The sequence below is a fragment of the Eleutherodactylus coqui genome, chromosome 1 (assembly GCF_035609145.1).
Source record: "Eleutherodactylus coqui strain aEleCoq1 chromosome 1, aEleCoq1.hap1, whole genome shotgun sequence".
Taxonomy (NCBI): Eukaryota; Metazoa; Chordata; class Amphibia; order Anura; family Eleutherodactylidae; genus Eleutherodactylus; species Eleutherodactylus coqui.
In genome coordinates, this window is record NC_089837.1 from 83,333,828 (window position 1) to 83,354,255 (window position 20,428).

The 20,428-nt window shown below is 47.3% G+C and overlaps 1 protein-coding gene across 1 annotated transcript in view; it reads right to left on the reverse strand.

Annotated features, from left to right (window-relative positions):
* TPO (thyroid peroxidase) overlaps positions 1-20,205 on the reverse strand; it is a 202,933-nt gene extending 182,728 nt beyond the window's left edge. The window contains exon 1 of the mRNA XM_066596549.1: positions 20,078-20,205. Within this exon, the coding sequence (XP_066452646.1) occupies positions 20,078-20,205 (128 nt within the window). The remainder of the gene's footprint in view (positions 1-20,077) is intronic.
* Positions 20,206-20,428: the final 223 nt, after the last annotated feature.

The following is a 20,428-nucleotide window of genomic DNA, read 5'->3' on the forward strand; positions in this document are numbered from 1 at the left end:
TAGTAGAAACTAAACCATTGACATCAATGGTTTAGTTTCATCCCGTTATGCGACCATGCTTTTTTAAGGCTGCATAACAGGGCTAAAACACACCCAATATATATTTTATCTTTCTCTTAGTTTTCGTATATGTTTTCTTGTATATTTTACCCTATTATTTTCTGGATTTCTTTATTCATTTTCTGTAACCTAGTCTGACTCAGATTGACTGATGAAGGGGCCTACCCCGAAACGCGTATCTGCTGGTTTTAATTGACACAATAAAAAGAGAAGTTGGATAAATCTTATCCCACTGCCTGTTGAAATTCATTGGAGTGCGGCGCCGGATTACCAGTATTGTTTCTGCTTTTGCTCCATATAGTATATGAATTAGTCACAGTGGCAGAAAAGTCCTTATAAATCTTACAGAGTTACTGAAAAGAACTAAAATATAACCTTTATTTAATCTATTAAAAAATCATGGCATGATACTTCTCAAAGTATTAAAATAATAAAGAAGAAAACTGTGAGACTTGATCACTGTTTTTATGACCAGAGTCCACGGTATATTCCTAGATGTAAATGCCCTCTTTCTTTCAAGGATACACTTGAAATATAAATAAGCCTACATGCTTTTTCTTGCACCACACGTTGACCCTTTTGCTTTACCTTTGGTGCATGATAGTAAGAGAGACATTGAGAGAAAGAGTGATAGAAAACACAGAAAGCAATAGAGAGACAGAGAGAGAGCGATAGACAGAAAGAGAGAGATAGATAATGAGACAGACAGAGAGAAAGCAATAGAGAGACAGATGAAGCGATAGAGAGACAGAGCGACAGACAGACATATAGAGAGAGCAATAGAGAGACAGATAGAAAAAGAGCAATAGAGAAACAGACAGAGAGAGCGCAATAGAGAAACAGACAGAGGTAGAGTGATAGAGAAACAGAGAGAATGATAGAGAGACAGAGAGAGAGTATAAAGAGACAGAAAGAGAGAGCATAGAGAGACAGAGAGCCGATAGACAGACAGAGAGAGCGATAGAGAGACAAATAGAGAGAGATAGTAATAGAGAGACAGAGAGAAACAGAAAGAGAGATAGAAAGACAGAGAGAGAGCGATAGACATACAGAACGAGAGCAATAGACAGTCAGAACGAGAGTGATAGACAGAACAACAGCAATAGGCAGACAGAAAGAGCAAAAGACAGACAAAGAGAGCAACAGAAAGAGAGAGAAAGCAATGGAGAGACCAGAGAAAGCAATGGAGAGACCAGAGAAAGCGATAGAGAGATCAGATAAAGCGATAGAGAGACATAGAGAGAGCAATAGAGACAGAAAGAGAGAGGGATAGAGGGATAGAGACAGACAAACAGAGAAAGGACAGACAGAGTGAGAGACAGAGAGAGAGAAAGACAGAGAGAGAGAGAGACAAACAGAGAGAAAGACAGACAGAGAGAGAGACCTGTAGGCTTTTTATATTAGATATCTGCTCCAAATACAAAGTGACACTCTAAATAATCACCTAACCAGGCAGATTTAGTTCACAACTAGAGATGAGCGAGCACCAAAATGCTCGGGTGGTCGTTACTCGAGACAAACTTTTCACGATGCTCGAGGGTTCGTTTCGAGTAACGAACCCCATTGAAGTCAATGGGCGACCCGAGCATTTTTGTATATCGCCGATGCTCGCTAAGGTTTTCATTTGTGAAAATCTGGGCAATTCAAGAAAGTGATGGGAACGACACAGAAACGGATAGGGCAGGTGAGGGGCTACATGTTGGGCTGCATCTCAAGTTCCCAGGTCCCACTATTAAGCCACAATAGCGGCAAGAGTGCCCCCCCTCCCAACAATTTTTACTTCTGAAAAACCCTCATTAGCAATGCATACCTTAGCTAAGCACCACACTACCTCCAACAAAGCACAATCACTGCCTGCATGACACTCCGCTGCCACTTCTCCTGGGTAACATGCTGCCCAACCCCCCCGCATGACCCAGTGTCCACAGCGCACACCAAAGTGTCCCTGCGCAGCCTTCAGCTGCACTCATGCCACACGCTGGCCTCATAGCCACACCACCCTCATGTCTATTTATAAGTGCATCTGCCATGAGGAGGAACCGCAGGCACACACTGCAGAGGGTTGGCAGGGCCAGGCAGCGACCCTCTTTAAAAGGGGCGGGGCGATAGCCCACAATGCTATACAGAAGCAATGAGAAATCCAATCCTGTGCCAGCTCCATCAGGAGCTGCACACGTGGGCATAGCAATGGGGAACCCATGTGCCACACACTATTCTTTCTATCAAGGTGTCTGCATGCCCCAGTCAGATCGGGGTTTTTTATAAATAGTCACAGGCAGGTACAACTCCGCAATGGGAATTCCGTGTGCACCCACAGCATGGGTGGCTCCCTGGAACCCACCGGTGGTACATAAATATATCCCATTGCATTGCCCATCACAGCTGAGGTAACGTCAGGTTTAATGCAGGTGGGCTTCGGCCCACAATGCATGCCCCAGTCAGACTGGGGTTCTTTAGAAGTGGACACATGCAGTTACAACTCCGTGTGGACCGACAGCATGGGTGGGTCCCAGGAAGCCATACATAAATATATCCCATTGCATTGCCCATCACAGCTGAGGTAACGTCCGATTAAATGCAGGTGGTCTTTGGCCCACACTGCATGCCCCAGTCTGACCGGGGTTTTTAATACATAGACACTGGCAGGTACAACTCCCTAATGTGAAGTCCCTGTGGACCCACAGCATGGGTGGCTCCCTGGAACCCACCGGCGGTACATAAATATATCCCACTGCATTGCCCATCACAGCTGAGGTAACGTCAGGTTTAATGCAGGTGGGCTTCGGCCCACACTGCATGCCCCAGTCAGACTGGGGTTCTTTAGAAGTGGACACATGCAGTTACAACTCCGTGTGCACCGACAGCATGGGTGGGTCCCAGGAAACCACCGGCGGTACATAAATATATCCCATTGCATTGCCCATCACAGCTGAGGTAACGTCCGATTAAATGCATGTGGTCTTCGGCCCACACTGCATGCCCCAGTCAGACTGGGGTTCTTTAAAAGTGGACACATGCAGTTACAACTCCGTGTGGACCGACAGCATGGGTGGGTCCTAGGAAGCCACCGGCGGTACATAAATATATCCCATTGCATTGCCCATCACAGCTGAGGTAACATCAGGTTTAATGCAGGTGGGCTTCGGCCCACACTGCATGCCCCAGTCTGACCGGGGTTTTTAATACATAGACACTGGCACGTACAACTCCCTAATGTGAAGTCCCTGTGGACCCACAGCATGGGTGGCTCCCTGGAACCCAACGGCGATACATAAATATATCCCATTGCATTGCCCATCACAGCTGAGGTAACGTCCGATTAAATGCAGGTGGTCTTCGGCCCACACTGCATGCCCCAGTCTGACTGGAGTTCTTTAGAAGTGGACACATGCAGTTACAACTCCGTGTGGACCAACAGCACGGGTGGGTCCCAGGAAGCCACCGGCGGTACATAAATAAATCCCATTGCATTGCCCATCACAGCTGAGGTAACGTCACGTTTAATGCAGGTGGGTTTCGGCCCACACTGCATGCCCCAGTCTGACCGGGGTTTTTAATACATAGACACTGGCACGTACAACTCCCTAATGTGAAGTCCCTGTGGACCCACAGCAGTTCGTGGGCCGTGTGCCTCTTCTCTCCTAAGCTGAGTAGTTTCAGCACAGCCTGCTGACGCTTGCCCACTGCTGTGCTGCCACGCCGCGCGACACCGACTGCTGGCGACGTGCTGCTGCTGACACATCTTGATTGCGAGACAGAGGTTGCGTAGGAGGAGGAGGGTGGTTTAGTGGAGGAAGCATACACCGCCGCAGATACCAGCACTGAGCTGGGGCCCGCAATTCTTGAGGTGGGTAGGACGTGAGCGGTGCAAGGCTCTGACTCGGTCCCAGCCTCCACTAAATTCACCCAATGTGCCGTCAGGGAGATATAGTGGCCCTGCCCGACTGCGCTTGTCCACGTGTCCATTGTTAAGTTGACCTTGGCAGTAACCGCGTTGGTGAGGGCGCGTACAATGTTGCGGGAGACGGGGTCGTGCAGGGCTGGGACGGCACATCGGGAAAAGTAGTGGTGACTGGGAACCGAGTAGCGCGGGGCCGCCGCCGCCATCATGTTTTTGAAAGCCTCCGTTTCCACAAGCCTATACAGCAGCATCTCCAGGCTGATCAATTTGGCTATGTGCACGTTTAACGCTTGAGCGTGCGGGTGCGTGGCGGCGTACTTGCGCTTGCGCTCAAACAGTTGCGCTAGCGACGGCTGGACGCTGCGCTGAGAGACATTGCTGGATGGATCCGAGGACAGCGGAGGTGAGGGTGTGGGTGCAGGTCGGCAGACGGTCGTGCCTGTGTCCTGAGAGGGGGGTTGGATCTCAGTGGCAGGTTGGGGCGCAGGGGGAGAAGCAGTGGTGCAAACCGGAGGCGGTGAACGGCCTTCGTCCCACCTTGTGGGGTGCTTGGCCATCATATGCCTGCGCATGCTGGTGGTGGTGAGGCTGGTGGTGGTGGCTCCCCGGCTGATCTTGGCGCGACAAAGGTTGCACACCACAGTTCGGCGGTCGTCTGCACTCTCAGTGAAAAACTGCCAGACCTTTGAGCACCTCGGCCTCTGCAGGGTGGCATGGCGCGAGGGGGCGCTTTGGGAAACAGTTGGTGGATTATTCGGTCCGGCCCTGCCTCTACTCCTGGCCACTGCACTGCCTCTTCCAACCTGCCCTGCTGCTGCACTTGCCTCCCCCTCTGAAGACCTGTCCTCAGTAGGCTTAGCAAACCAGGTGGGGTCAGTCACCTCATCGTTCAGCTGCTCTTCCTCCGAATCCTCTGTGCTCTCCTCCCTCGGACTTACTGCAATTACTACTACCTGAGTGATAGACAACTGTGTCTCATCGTCATCGCCCTCCCCACCCACTGAAAGCTCTTGAGACAGTTGCCGGAAGTCCCCAGCCTCATCCCCCGGACCCCGGGAACTTTCCAAAGGTTGGGCATCGGTCACGACAAACTCCTCTGGTGGGAGAGGAACCATTGCTGCCCATTCTGGGCAGGGGCCCAAGAACAGTTCCTGGGAGTCTGCCCGCTCCTCAGAATGTGTCATTGTAATTGAGTGAGGAGGCTGGGAGGAAGGAGGAGCAGCAGCCAGAGGATTCAGAGTTGCAGCAGTGGACAGCGTAGAAGTCTGGGTGGTCGATAGATTGCTGGATGCACTTTCTGCCATCCACGACAGGACCTGCTCACACTGCTCATTTTCTAATAAAGGTCTACCGCGTGGACCCATTAATTGTTTTTTTTTATAAATCAAATTTTATTAGTTTTATTTTTCACATGGACAATTAGACAACAAATGCAGGGTACAATTATCAGTGACAGATGGTCGTGATGGAACATCAACTAGCGAAAGGGCCAGGGTCGGCATACAAAATTGACATAATGAGGATCTGATAGCCGAGAAAAAGAATAAGCAACTCATTAACTCAGAAACACTCTGATGCTGTCGCCGTTGGGTCTATGCTGGAGAAGGCTTCTTAGGAACATGTATATAATACTCCAATATTTAAGCGGCCGAAGACGTTGACTTTTATTGTTAGCATCAGAGAAAGAAAACCATCTTTGCCAGTAGACAAGACATCAAGGGGGTGGGGGCATGGGAGGTGGTATGGGAGGTGGGGGGGAAGAGGGGAATGGGAGATGGGAGGGAGCGGGGAGAACGGCGCAAAGTACCATAGATACCGTCTCATTCGTACCATATTGGTGAGGATCTCACTGTCCACCAAATGGACCAAATTTGACTGAATTTTTCATGTGTATTTTTGGACCAGCTGTATAGTTCCTCTAAATTGTAGAGGTTGTCTACTCTCTCTCTCCACTGTCTCAACGAGGGGGCCACCTTCTGTTTCCACAGGGAAGGGATCAGGGACTTGGCAGTATCTAATATCATGGCTAACATTTTATTTCTCTGCGGGTGGAAATGTTTGGAGGGCTTCCAAACAAGAACCAACTCCGGTGTTACTTTTAAGTTCGGTGAGATTTGTTGTATTATTTTTTCCACTCCCTTCCAAAAGGGTGCGAGCGTCGGGCATGACCACCAGAGATGAAGATACAAGCCTAGGTGGTTGCCGCATCTCCAGCAAGAGCCATCGTCAGTGAGGTTGTGGTCAAGTAGCCACTGTGGGGTTCGATACCAACGAGATAGCAGTTTGTAGTGTGTTTCTTGTGTGAGCACACTGGGAGATAGGCCAAAAGAGGTTTTTAGGATCATTTTCACCTCGCTTGAGGATAGCGTAATACCCAGGTCCTTCTCCCAAGAGTACAAAAAAGCTGGTTTGTATGGGAGGAGAGGAGCAACAAAATTCTTACGTAGGTAGGACATTTTTCAGAGGGGCGGCTTATTGTCTTGTAGTGCTTTCTCAAATGGGGTTGATGGTCTGGTGGATTTATATCTATTAAGGAATATCTTTAATACCCTCTCTAACTGTGCTTGCTGTAGGAAAGACAGCTTTTCCTCAGGGAGAAGTCTCTGAAGTATTGTAGCCGGTGGCAGATGTTCTAGGGGGTATAGGTCAGACAACTGAAAAGGAGAAAGCTTTTTCCAGACCGAGGATGAGGACGGATCTGAAGGCAGATCAAGTATTTTCGTGATAGAACGCAGTGGGAGTATGGGGGAGGGGGACGGGGACAGGTCCTTTCCAAGATCATCCCAGACTGCGCATGGGCCCTTAAGCAGTGGATTAAAAGACTTAGCAGTGTATCTGGTCTTAGAGGGGAGCCACAAATCTTCGGTTAATTGATCCTTGGTATAGCCTTCCACTAATGTGGTCAGCAGTTTGTCACCGTGTGAATGGGTTAGGTCCACCCAGTATCGAAGCTGGGCAGCCCGATAGAAGTCGAATAAATTTGGGAGGTCAATACCACCCTCGGATCTCCTCCTGGTCAGCAGGCAGTAAGCTAGTCTTGGCCTCCTCTTCCACCAAACAAATCCCGTAAACGCAGTACGTAGTGATTTAAAGAAACTAGTCGGCAAGTGAATGGGGAGCATTCTGATTTTATAGAGAATGGAAGGTAGGATGTATGATTTGATAATGTTTTTTCTACCAAACCAGGACACAAATGGGATATATTTCTTTAAAAGACGTTTGACCTGGTCCAGCAGGGGGATAAAGTTTACGCTGTATAGGTCTTCAGCTTGCTGAGATAGTTTAATGCCTAGGTATTCAATTGAGGAAATCGACCATGTGAAAGGCGAGTTGGCTCTCAATGCGTCTGTCTGGGGCTTCGGGATAGAGATATTCAAGATAGTCGACTTTGTGTAATTTATCTTGAAATTGGAAGCAAGGCCGAATCCTTCCAGCACTTCCGTCAGCCTGGGAAGACTCTTTTGGGGGTCTGTTATTAAAACAATATCGTCAGCAAACGCAGCTACCGAGAGCACTTGTCCACTGAAATGGAGACCTCTAATTTCTGGGTCTTGCCTGACCTTTAGGAGTAGTGGCTCCAGGGCCAGGATAAAAAGAGAGGGTGATAGGGGGCACCCCTGCTGAGTACCATTTTTTATGTCGAAGGGAGGGGAGAGAGTGTCGTTGATTTTAAGTCTTGCGTAAGGGCATGTGTATAGGGAGAAGATTGCCCTGATAAACTCCGGTGGGAAGCCAAAGGAGTGCAGGACCCCTTCCATATAGCGCCAGTCTACCCTATCAAATGCCTTTTCTCCATCCGTGCTTACTAAGGCTAGAGGTATTCTGTGGCGTTGTGCGTAGCGTGCAGCATAGAGCAATCTGACGCAGTTGTCTCTCCCCTCCCTTCCAACAACAAAGCCTGCCTGTTCACTGTCTATTAGGGTTGACCTAAAAGGCTCTAATCTCTTTGCGAGGAGCTTAGCCCAAAGTTTCATATCTACATTTATGAGGGATATCGGGCGGTAACTTCCACACAACTCCGGATCCTTGTTGTCTTTATGGATCAGAGTAATGTGGGCCTCCTGAAACTGTCTCGGCAGGGACCCCCCCCCCCCCCCAACAAGTTGTTGAATAACTCTGCTAGTTTGGGTTTTAAAATGGGAAGGAAGGATTTGTAGTACAGAATAGGTAAGCCATCGGGGCCAGGGCTTTTGTTGGGCGGACATGACGCTATCAATTCCTCCACTTCTGACTGAGTAACCTGGGCCATAAGTGTCGTGACTTCTGTGGGATTAATTTTAGGGATGGTAAGCTGACTTAAGAAGTTATCTATCAAAGTTGAAGGGTCAACCGGCTGGTTGGGCGTGGAGGTATCTTTTAGATTATATAAGATAGAGTAGTAACGCTGGAACTCTCTTGCAATCCCGGTAGTTGAGGAGCAAGTTCCGCCCGTGGAGGTTTTTATAGGGCCGATGTGGTTTTTTGCACGTGCTTTTTTGATTAGCGAAGTCATAAGCTTGCTGCCCCTATTGCCCTGGGCGTAGACCAGGTGTTTTAGATGTAGTTGTTTTTTATTAAATTTGGATTCTAACAAAAGCTTCAGGTCTGTCCTCAGGGCAGTAAGGGCATCTAGATTTTGTTTTGACTGGGAAAGCTTCGCAGCTAGTTCCACTTTTGCTATCTGCAAGAGTTTCGTGTCAATTTCTTTTTGGGTGCGTTTTTTAAAGCGAGAGCCCAGGGCTATCAGGAGTCCACGGATGAAGGCCTTGTGAGCTTCCCACACAATCGGGACTTTAGATTCGTGAGAGGAGTTCACACAGAAGTATTCCTCTAGTGCTTTGGATAGTAGTTCCCTTTCTTCAATTGAGTCCAGAAGTGACGCATTGAGAGACCACCTCCACTCCCGGGAGATTGGGTGGGGGTCCCTTATGGTCATGTGGATCGGGGCATGGTCAGAGATTGTCATGGAGTCAATCTCTGCCTGAATCATGGATGTAAGGAGGTTGGAGGAGACCAAGACATAGTCCAATCTTTGATACGAAGAATGGACCGTCGAGAAGTAAGAATAGTCTCTGGTGGCAGGATTCAAGGTATGCCAGGAATCCACCAATCCTAGTTCCTGTAGGGCTTTGCTAAGTTTTCTCAACCCCCTTTGGGAGGTCTGAGATCGACCAGAGGAGGAGTCCAAGGAAGGATTGAATGTGACATTAAAGTCCCCTGCCATAACTATTTGGCCCACTGCAAAGTGTTTTAAGACTTCTAGCTGTTGGAGTAGCCAGGGTATCTGATCTGCATTAGGAGCATAAATGTTTGCGAAGGTCATTTTAACATTATTTATTGTACCTTTCACAAAAAGGACTCTACCCTCGCCGTCCTTGTTTTGGGCCTCTTCAACAAAATTAATTGTACAGTCGTACAAAATATATTAACAGTCGGTACAAGTTATTGAGAGACGCCGTTAGTCTGGGTGCCTGGGCGCCTGGAGTTCCAGAGGGGGTAAGGAGTATTGGAGAGGGCACAAGAGGAATGAGGGGGTAAGGAGGCAGAAGGGGGTAGGGAGAAAGACAACGCAAAACGGTGAGTGCACTATACGTGTAGCACAGTAAACAAACAAACTTAGCTTGAACAAATAACTTAAAGGGGTTGTCTCGCGGCAGCAAGTGGGGTTATACACTTCTGTATGGCCATATTAATGCACTTTGTAATATACATCCGTGCATTAAATATGAGCCATACAGAAGTTATTCACTTACCTGCTCCGTTGCTAGCGTCCCTGTCGCCATGGATCCGTCTAATTCTGATGTCTTCTTGCTTTTTTAGACGTGCTTGCGCTGTGCGGTCTTCTCCCCTTCTGCTCGGTCCAGGCACGAGCGGCGTTCTGGCTCCGCCCCCTTCTACGCGTCATCGCGTAGCTCCGCCCCATAACGTGTGCCGATTCCAGCCAATCAGGAGGCTGGAATCGGCAATGGACCGCACAGAGCCCACGGTGCACCATGGGAAAGGACCCGCGGTGCATCGTGGGTGAAGATCCCGGCGGCCATCTTGGTGAAGGAAGACGTCGCAGAGCGGGGATTCGGGTAAGTAATTTTTTTTTTTTTTTTTAAACACATCCCTTGGGGTTGTCCTGCGCCGAACGGGGGGCCTATGGAAAAAAAAAAAACGTTTCAGCGCGAGACAACCTCTTTAATGCTTTATGGGAAGGCGAGGAGGAGGGGGTCCGGGATACCCCAAATCTCCCTCTCACGGTTGGGCGGGCTACTGAAGTCCCGCAGGGTCACGGCCCCAGCGAGAGATCAGAGTTTTTATAACAGCCTGGACGGACCAGCAACCCCACGACCCCTAGGGAAGAAAAAAGAAAACAGGGGTAGCTGGGCCAACAGCCCAGAATGCAATAAACTGTAGCAGTCAAAACTCGACGGAATTTTCAACTTGAATGTACATAACAATTCTGTAAGCGTAGGATATAGAAGGAACACTTGGTCTGGCCTCCAAACCGTCCTCCCCACAACCCACGGCGCCGAAGCCAAGGCCCCAAGATCTAGATCAGGAGACCTTTAACCACGGCGGCCGCAGACGGGGGGAAGTCGGTGGCAGCGTCTGATCGTCCAATTGCCAGACGAAAATCGGAGTTCCCCAGATGATACTCAGCAATACTGAAGGGGGACTCAGGTCGAGTCGTCCCTGGGTTTCTTCTTTTTCCCTCTGGGGGATTTAGAGCTACTCGTTGGAAGCCATCTTTCCGGATTCTCCAGTTGGTGAAATTGGGGTGGGTCCGGGAGTGGTTGCCAATTAGGGAGTTCAATAGGGTCGATCTCAAGGATTGTCCAAAGATTCTGTAGATCTTCGTTGGTGCGAATATTGATTCTTTGGCCCTTATGGAAGCAGCTCAGTCCAAACGGGAAAAGCCATGAATATTTTATATCCATAGATTTGAGTGTCTCCAAGAGTGGTTGAAGAATGCGGCGCTTTGCCAAGGTGGAAGGGGCAAGGTCTTGAAAGATTTGTATTGGAGACTCATCATAATTCAGATCGCTGTTAAATCTTGCAGCTCTCAGTATGGCGGCAGCATCAGGGAAAGCGAGCACCTTACAAATGATGTTCCGGGGAGGGTCAGAATCGTTCGGCAGGGGTCTGAGCGCTCTATGAATTCTTTAGATAATTATGGAGCTGGCCCTCTCTGTTCCCAGAAGTTATTCGAAAATTTCTTTTGCGATTTTCGGTAAACTTTCGCCGGGGTGGGATTCGGGCAACCCTTTGATGCGCACGTTATTGCGCCGATTTCTGTTTTCAAGATCCTCCTGCATCAGGAGGGTCTTGTTGAGGTGATTGTGTTGTTCCTTTAAGGCCAGCGCTAACTGCAGGGAGTGGGTAGTGATGGCTGACGTTGCGGTCTCAAGCTCTTCCACCCTGTGCCCCATCTGTCTAAAGTCCTCCTTAATCACGGCTAGGTCAGCGCTTATGGGGCGCAGGGCATGGGAGATCAGGTCTCTCATAAAGGATTTAGAGATCGTTTCCCCTTCTTCACCTTCGGAGCACATCTCCTCCTCCCCCCCCCCCCCCTTGCTAGGAGCAGATATGAGTTCCCTTGCCGGCGCCATTTTGGCGGGGGGGGGGGGGCGCGGGGACCTTGCAGACCGATCTCTGAAGAATCGCTGCATATCTACTTGCCCTTTTGTAGCTCTAGGTGTTCCTTGAAGGTCAGTGTTCTTTTCTTTTGATAGCTTGCCCATTGTTCCGTCATTTGACTGCTGCTAGGGGTCAGCGTGAGTGCTCGGTCAGAGGAGCGCTTCTCTCAAGCCGCCATTGCGCTGGGCGTCCAGGCTCCGCCCCCGTGGACCCATTAATTGTGAGATGAATCTGGGGACCCCTGAAACTTGCCTCTCTCCTAATCCCGCAGCAGTCGGCTGCGATACACCTGGATCAGGAGCTCGGCCTGTGCCCACACCCTGACTTGGGCCTCCGCGTCCTCGCCCGCGTTTACGTCCTTTAGGCCTACCACTACCCCTCAGCATGGTGCATTACGAGTAGAGCAGAAACAGAACGCTGTAATTAAATGTGCCGCTTATTGGCCTGTGGTTGGAGGCTGACTTCACTTACGGAACGCACAGCAGAGCCAGGAAACAATTTTGCGCACGCCTGTAGTGAGACCTAGGTGCGTAGGACTGAGCTAGTGGAATTCACAGCGCAGAAGCAGTCAAGTCGCCAAAGGGCAGTGGTACGCCTTAAAGGGGTTGTCCCGCGAAAGCAAGTGGGGGTATACACTTCTGTATGGCCATATTAATGCACTTTGTAATATACATCGTGCATTAATTATGAGCCATACAGAAGTTATTCACTTACCTGTTCCGTTGCTGGCGTCCCCGTCTCCATGGTGCCGTCTAATTTCTGCGTCTAATCTCCCGATTAGACGCGCTTGCGCAGTCCGGTCTTCTCCCTTCTGAATGGGGCCGCTCGTGCTGGAGAGCTGCTCCTCGTAGCTCCGCCCCGTCACGTGTGCCGATTCCAGCCAATCAGGAGGCTGGAATCGGCAATGGAACGCACAGAGCCCACGGTGCACCATGGGAGAAGACCTGTGGTCCACCGTGGGTGAAGATTCCGGCGGCCATCTTCGCAAGGTAAGTAAGAAGTCATCGGAGCGCGGGGATTCGGGTAAATACGTTTTTTTTTTTTTTCTTAAACCCCTGCATCGGGTTTGTCTCGCGCCGAACGGGGGGGCTATTGAAAAAAAAAAAAAACGTTTCGGCGCGGGACAACCCCTTTAAGTATTTGGCTTCCCTTTTTTTTAAATGGTGAGCTGAAACAGCAGACAGATACTGTATGCAGCGTATATTATGTTTACTGTTTCCCTCTGGCGCTATGACGGCGGTGATGTAACGGGCACAGCAGAGCCAGGAAACAATTTTGCGCAAGCCTGCTGTAATGCTTAGCTGTGTATTAATTAGGACTACTACCCCCAGCAGACACGCAGTACACTGAAGACGGTCATAGGCAGCCCAAATATAGTATTTTTCCCCAATATTTTTTAAAAAGCCCACTGCCTATATAGACAGTATATGTCTTTCACCTTTCCCTCTTTCCCTGCCTCACCAGTACTGCCCCTATACTCTGTACAATGACTGCAGACTGAGGACGCAATGGTCTGCACGCCCGATATACAAAAAAAAAAAAAAAGTGCAACACTGCTAAAAGCAGCCTCAACAGTACTGCACACGGTCAGATGTGGCCCTAAGGAGGACCGTTGGGGTTCTTCAAGCCTAAAATAACACCAAACACTCTCCCTATAGCAGCAGCAGCATCACCAGCACGTTCCCTGATCTCTGTCAGAATACATCTGTGGCGAGCCGCGGGCGGGGCAGATTTAAATACTCAGGTGACACCTGATCTCCCCAGCCACTCACTGCAGGGGGGTGGTATAGGGCTGGAACATCACAGGAGGAAGTTGTAATGCCTTCCATGTCTTTCTATTGGCCAGAAAAGCGCGCTAACGTCTCAGAGATGAAAGTAACTCGAACATCGCGTGGTGCTCGTCTCGAGTAACGAGCATCTCGAACACCCTAATACTTGAACGAGCATCAAGCTCGGACGAGTACGCTCGCTCATCTCTATTCACAACCAACACTTTCGAAACATTTTATGTTTGCATAGCGAACATCAGGTCAGTCTAGTGAAAGGAATATTTTAATAGGCACCTTGAAGAATATTCTAACGGTCGCCTGTATAATTGTATTCACATCTTATAATAAACGGAATGCCAGTGTCTATTAGTTATTACAGAGATAGATTTGGTGACATATGAGCAACCACTTCTCTGCATCTATAAAAAGGAGTAACTCAAATGATTTATATATAGATACTCAATACCGACACAGTGCTAAAATTAATTTTCATTCCCCAACACCTGATTCACATGCACATGGCTGGGGATGAAGGTTGATTATAGCAGCGATGAAGATGTTAACAGTCTTTGTAAAGATATGATCTAGCCCTGTTCCCCAGCCCCTACATAGGACTATTGTAAGGCATTAACCCTGTCTCTACAGGGTTATCATGCTAGATGTGTTTAAAGACCTTCCAGAGAGGTCATACCATTTAATTATGATACAGTATTAGAGGACCTTTTGGCTCTGCCCCCTCATGTGACTCTGCAGAAAGTGTCCATCTTGGAAGAAGACATAGGCACCCAAAGAGTATAAAAGAGTAACATGGCGGTTTTTACAGAGTATGTGATTGAGCCAATCAGCTAGCATTTTAAAGTGGCAGAGGGCAACAGTAAGGGAAGCACTGAGGGGTCAAGTGATTAAAAGCCCAAGAGCCATAGGTCCTGGTTATGTGTCTGCACAGCTGCTGCTGCTCTGACACAGAAAAGGCCTGCTATAGTGGCAGCTACAGCAGGTGAAGAAGTGGCCATTAGGCATGAAGGAGAAGTGGACCACCAGGGCAGAGGACCCCGCAGCACGTGGGAGGAGAGGGATTCTCCCTCCCTGCTGTTTCCTGGCATCAAGGCAGCTGTGTTGAAGGTCGAATGCTGCTAGACCGTTAATGTGGAAGCCGGTGAAAAGACCGAGCAGTATGGAGAGGGCTATATCTGGGAAAGTGGACACCAGCACTGGTCATGACTGCAATCTATGAACTCTATCATCCGGGTTCTGTTAGGTATAAAATCCCTGGTCATGGTGGACTATTGGACTAACTTAACGGGCTTATATTACTGTACAGTGATGGTGTCATAGTTAGTGCAAAACCTTGCAAAAGACTTAAAGTTAGTTAATGATAAGTCAATTACATAGGTATCTGGTAGGCAATTACATAGGTACTTGGTAGGTTGTAATGTTATATGTCTATGATGTAATGGGATATGTTTATTACACTTGTTATAGTGCTGCAAGGCTCCTGGGCTAGTAACATTCCATGTTTTACAGTTATATGTGACAGTGATACATTCGTGGAAAGCAATATATCAGGCTAGGCTTTGGCACAATACTGAGGGTGTTTCAATATGCGCGGCTCTGAGTGGTGTGGGCAAATGGAGTATCCTGAAGTAAGTTATGGGAAGTGTAACTTTAAGAAAAAGGCTTCCACGCATATACTAGGTGATACAATGTTGGCAGGGATGTTTAGCGTCCCTATGTGCCATATCTATGGTACTATAAGTCTGTGTAGCTAATAGGCTTCTACATGACATGGAAGAAGGAAGCTGGGCGTGGGCTCTGAGCAGCCGCTAGGATGACTGAAATCATGGTCAGAGCCTTGTGGGCAGGTTTATCAGAACTACTTAGAAGTGCAGAGGTTGACATGTGCCTTGCTGCTGCCACATGGGCAGTGATTTACCAACTGATGTGGTATGCCGGCCAAAGGGTCATGCCAGATAGTGTAAACTATATTTGGTTAATATCACTTTAACCCTTTCCAACCCACTGTCTGACCTCTGAAGACATTATGATTTAAGGCTGTACAGCTCTGATGTTGGAAGACGTCCGTACGGGTTCTCTTACTGTACATTGCCAGCCTCTCTGCTGTCAGAGCCCATCCAACGTGTCACCTCATGCAGTACTGACTTTAGCCAGCAGATAGCGCCGTTGTTTAATGGCAGAAAAAAGTAAGCCCCCTAGGAAAACCAAGATACAAATTGGATTGGAAAGGGTTAAGAGATTGAGAGTGAAGCACAGTGGGTTGTTTTAAGATTTAAGCACATGAACCGTCCCATAGAGTGACAGATTGTAAAGAATGTTCAGTACATTTTATTTTAATATAATGAGCTGTCTTTGTCTCCGCCTGTCACCGTTTCACCATCACATACCATCAACCTGATTCCCTGTCAACAGTTTTGCATTGGCAAAAGTGATGACAGACTCCCTTTAAGTGATGTCTCAAAACATGGTCTTAAGATCAGAGAAGCGGCCCCCTCCATTTGTTTGATTAGGGCTCAGTTTGTCAGTTCAGCACACACTTCACACTATAGTTTTCCTGCTCCTTGTTCACTAGGGAATAGCAAATAATGCAGTTAATACAAATAATAAGTAAATGTGTGCACAAGGCAGTGTACCAAATAACATAGCCGTAAAGGGTATTCCAGACTTCTTTTTAAAGAGCGGACCTCTCCTGCTGCTCAGGACCCCCATCCATCAGCTGATCGTCCTGCCCGCTGTGAGTGCATCATCAGTGCTTAGCGGAAGCCAGGGCAGCACCAGATTCACTTCCATGAATGGTATTCCCGCACTGCCCTATACTTCCTGCTCAGGGCCATGGTCAATACATCATGTCCTGTCCAGAGCAGAAATTATCAGGGCAGCACAGTGCTCCCGTTGACTTCAATGGGAGTGCAGTTGGCTCTGCTCCAGCTTCCTCTAACCACTGATGATGCACTGACAGCAAGCAGGACCATCAGCTGATGGACGAGGGTCTTGAACTCCAGTCCCCGTCCATCAGCTGATCATCCTGCTTGCTGTCAGTTCATTATGAGTGATTAGAGGAAGCCTGGGCAGTGCCAGATTCACTCCTATCAATGGGAGCACCGCACTGCCCAATACTTCCTGCTCAGGCCATGGTCAATACATCACGTCCTGTCCTGAGCAGGAAGTATCAGGGCAGCACAGCGCTCCCGTTGACTTCAATGGGAGTAAAGTTGGCTCTGCCACGGCTTCCTCTGACCACTGATGATGCACTGAAAGTGAGCAGGATGATCAGCTGATGGATGAGGGTCTTGAACCACGGACCCCTATCCAACAGCTACTGATGACCTATCCAGGGGATAGGTTATCAGTGAAAAAAGCCAGAAATACCCCAGTAAATTGTCATTGAGTACACTCAAGAAAGCATGAGTTAAGGGTTTCTATAAATGCAATTCCAAACAGTAAATAATTTGCAATATTTAAAACAAAATCTCCAAAACTGACCTGGTGTTGGCACTAGAGCACTGGACATTGGAAATACTGCCTCCAGGGCTGAATCAGATGACAAGCTATGTACTGTAGGTCTGTAAATCGAAGCTGAGTAATGTAATGCGGTGCATTATTACTAAGAGACAGCAGGTAGTGCAGTACCTGGAAAGCTTGACCCTGTTATAATGGTATTATAAATATTACATGCCCTCTAGTTTGCTAATGACAGCAAGTCTCCAGACTGAATTTTAAATTGACTGACACATCATATCTGCCTTCATTTCCCACAATGCAAGCAACACACGGTGTAAATGTATCTTATTGTTATTATTCCAGCCGAAGAATATTCAGAGACAAACGCAATTGTTTAGGGAAAATTATATGTTAAATAGAACGTTTAACTTGGCATAAATTATACCACTGCTGGCAGAAACAACATTAAAATGTATATAGTCTATAAAAATGTATATATTTCATATATCTATCTAACATAAGATTTGTTGCTAAAGTAATCCTTAAAGGGATTATTCCAAAATCCAACATTTTTGTTAAAAGCCCAACACCTTTCTGACATCATTAAATAGAATGCTGCGTGCCCAAATGAGCCTACTATGTGCCCCCCTTCTATGTATTAAGACAAGTTACTCCCTGTGGGGAAGGTTTCTTCACTGAGCAATCAGGATAATGACTAGCATTTCTAACTGGGAAACTACAGTTCCCAGAAACACTTTCATCAGCTCCTGGCATCCAAATCTCCCACACTTATACATTTACCAGTACCAGTACTCCACCAGTGCATTGAAAGGGTTAATTGGAAAAGATTAATTTATTGTCCTTCCCAGAGTTTCATTTCCACAGTGTGAAGAGTGGGGCGGTTGGAGCTCTTCAAAACCTCTCACAACCCTAATGAGTAAAGATGAGCGAACACCAAAATGTTTGGGTTCGCGTTATTCGAAACGAACTTCCCGCGATGTTCGGGTGTTCGTTTCGAATAACGAACCCCATTGAAGTCAATGGGCGACCGGAAAATTTTTGTATTTCGCCGATGCTCGCTAAGGTTTTCATGTGTGAAAATCTTGGCAATTCAAGAAAATGATGGGAACGACACAGCAAGTTCTCCTCTGCCACAGCTGTAACAGCTGTGGCAGAGAAGAACGATGTTAGCCCATTGAATTCAATGGATCCGTCAATACAGCCGACTCCACTGAATGCAATGGGCTGCTGGCGATCGCGGGATGAATTGTCGGAAAGGGGTTAAATATATAAGCCCTTTCCTGCAATTCATCCAGAAATGTGTAAAAATAAAAAATATATATATACTCACCTGGTGCCGACAGACGGAGTTCAGTGCGGCAGGCTGCAGTTCTCCTGAACTGCTCTGAACAGCTGTGAGTAGTATTCAGCAGCCGGGGATTTAAAATCCCCGCCTGCTGAATAAGATGCCTCTGAATGGTCACAGCCTGACCAATCAGAGGCCAGCCCTCACTCACACCCATTCATGTATTTAAATTGTATTTAAACTGTATTTAAATTCTCATTGTTTGGTCATTAACATGATTTAGACCAAACGCCATACATGTACAGCGCTTAGTCCTAGACTTTAACCTGCATGATTGTAAATGTATGGTGCGGGGGTTTAAAGCTTCTGCAATCTAACAGGGGCAGGTCTGGGGCTCAGCTGGCTCAGTCAGCCACGGACCCCGTGGAGAAGACAGAAGCGGTTTATAACTGCTTTGGCCTTCTCTTTTTCAGTTTACCATGGTTCAAGGTGTCATCAATTTGCCTCAAATTTTGCAAGTGGCAATAAAACTTTTCAGTTGATGTACATCCTTAATGATGGCAATGCTTTTTCTTCATGACCCTCCCCTTGAGGCTCTCGCTGTTCAACAGGAGCTCAGACATTGACTAAATCTGCACTGCCTGGTGGGCCTGCCTACAGGGAAGTGAGCTATGTGACCCATGTTGCCAGCAACTGCCAACAAGGATTATTACCTGAGAGGAAAGGAGAGAGGATGAGCGGACTTGACTATGGTGATTCTGAGAGTATATGGATTGCTGGCTCATATTAAGTGAGTAGGAGGAGAGGGAAATGACTGAGAACAGCTTGGATCCTGTTGATTGAGATAGTAGCTTGTCATTGTACTGAAGTGGGGCAGGCGCTGATTGCCATTATATTGAGGGTGGAGAGGAAGCTTTCAATGTGGAATGCACTGGATATATACCACAACAGGAACACTCCAGCAGGGTTGTGGAGTTGGTAAGCGAAATCCTGACTCTGGCTCCTCAATGTTCGACACTCTACTCCAACTCCTAACTCCACAGCCTTGGAGGAAATATACAGCGGCCTTTTGATTTATGCAAAGTTTGTTGAAGGTGTAGGTATGCTTTTACTTGCCCTATTACTGTCTTCCTGTTCTCTTTAGCACTTCTGAGATGAGTGCATACATTCCCACTGCATTCTTCCTCTAGTCTACAGAGGAGGAGCTTCACTACTGAGCATGTGCAGATAGTGCAGCACAGATTCATTTCAATTAAAAGCCTTGAAGAAGCAGCATAAGGATACTGAGTCTAATGGAGAGGAAAGGCAATAACCGATTTTCTGTTACTGTTTCCTCATCCCAGTTATCAATATTTTTGGCACTCTGGAAATGCATATGTAATTTATACTACCATAGAGTATAGTACAGTAAGTCTTTTTTATTATTACATTAATGACAGTATACACGTATTGAAATTTGGCGACTAGAAAACTTCATTTGGCTCTTAAATTTTACAGTTTAGGAGTCAATAGCTCATCTGTATTTTTTTTTTCTTTGGAGACCTGCTCAGGCTTTCCACATATGGGGGTATTGCATAACAATAGGAAAATCTGTTTGTAAGGCTAATCATGGTAAAAAGTGCAAGTCTGAGGGTGGCCTTAGGCCGGCATCACAGGAACATAATGACAGTACTTGCTGCTGGCCACCAATTGCCATGCACTATCTTGGCATGTATGTGTGTAATATGCACCAAGGTAGAGCATGCTGCAATCTTTATTGTGCGCGTATTTCACGCAATATGTGTGATCGGCCGCATGTGAGTCCATGGCAGATTGGCACAACGTATTTCGCATGCAAAAGCCGCACGCTGATTACACTGTAACAACACGGTCACTTGAAGGAGCCCTAATGTGTACAGATTATTATCACATTTAATTTACCTACTGCTATCATATTAATATATGTAATTGGGACAAACATTAGAAGTGCTGCTCACCTACCTGTTGTTGCAGGCTCCTGTGATTAATCTGTACTTTAAATCCGGGCAAGTATTTGTACAAGATGGTGGATTGTATGACACAACACAACCGGTCATATTGGCAACGATATCAAGTATGTGGGGAAACATTCCTGAAAATAAACAGATTATTTTAGAAAACTTTAGTTCTAGTTATACTAGCATGTTATAGACAATCTCAAAAAGGTTTGGTACGGTGTTAGCCAGTAGAGCAAAGTGTGATTGTTTCCAGCAAGAGAAACCACGTAATCTTGTAGATATGATAGCTTTTAATGGCTAACAAAAATACATGATGATATAGCGAGCTTTCAGACTTGGCAGGGTCCTTCCTCCC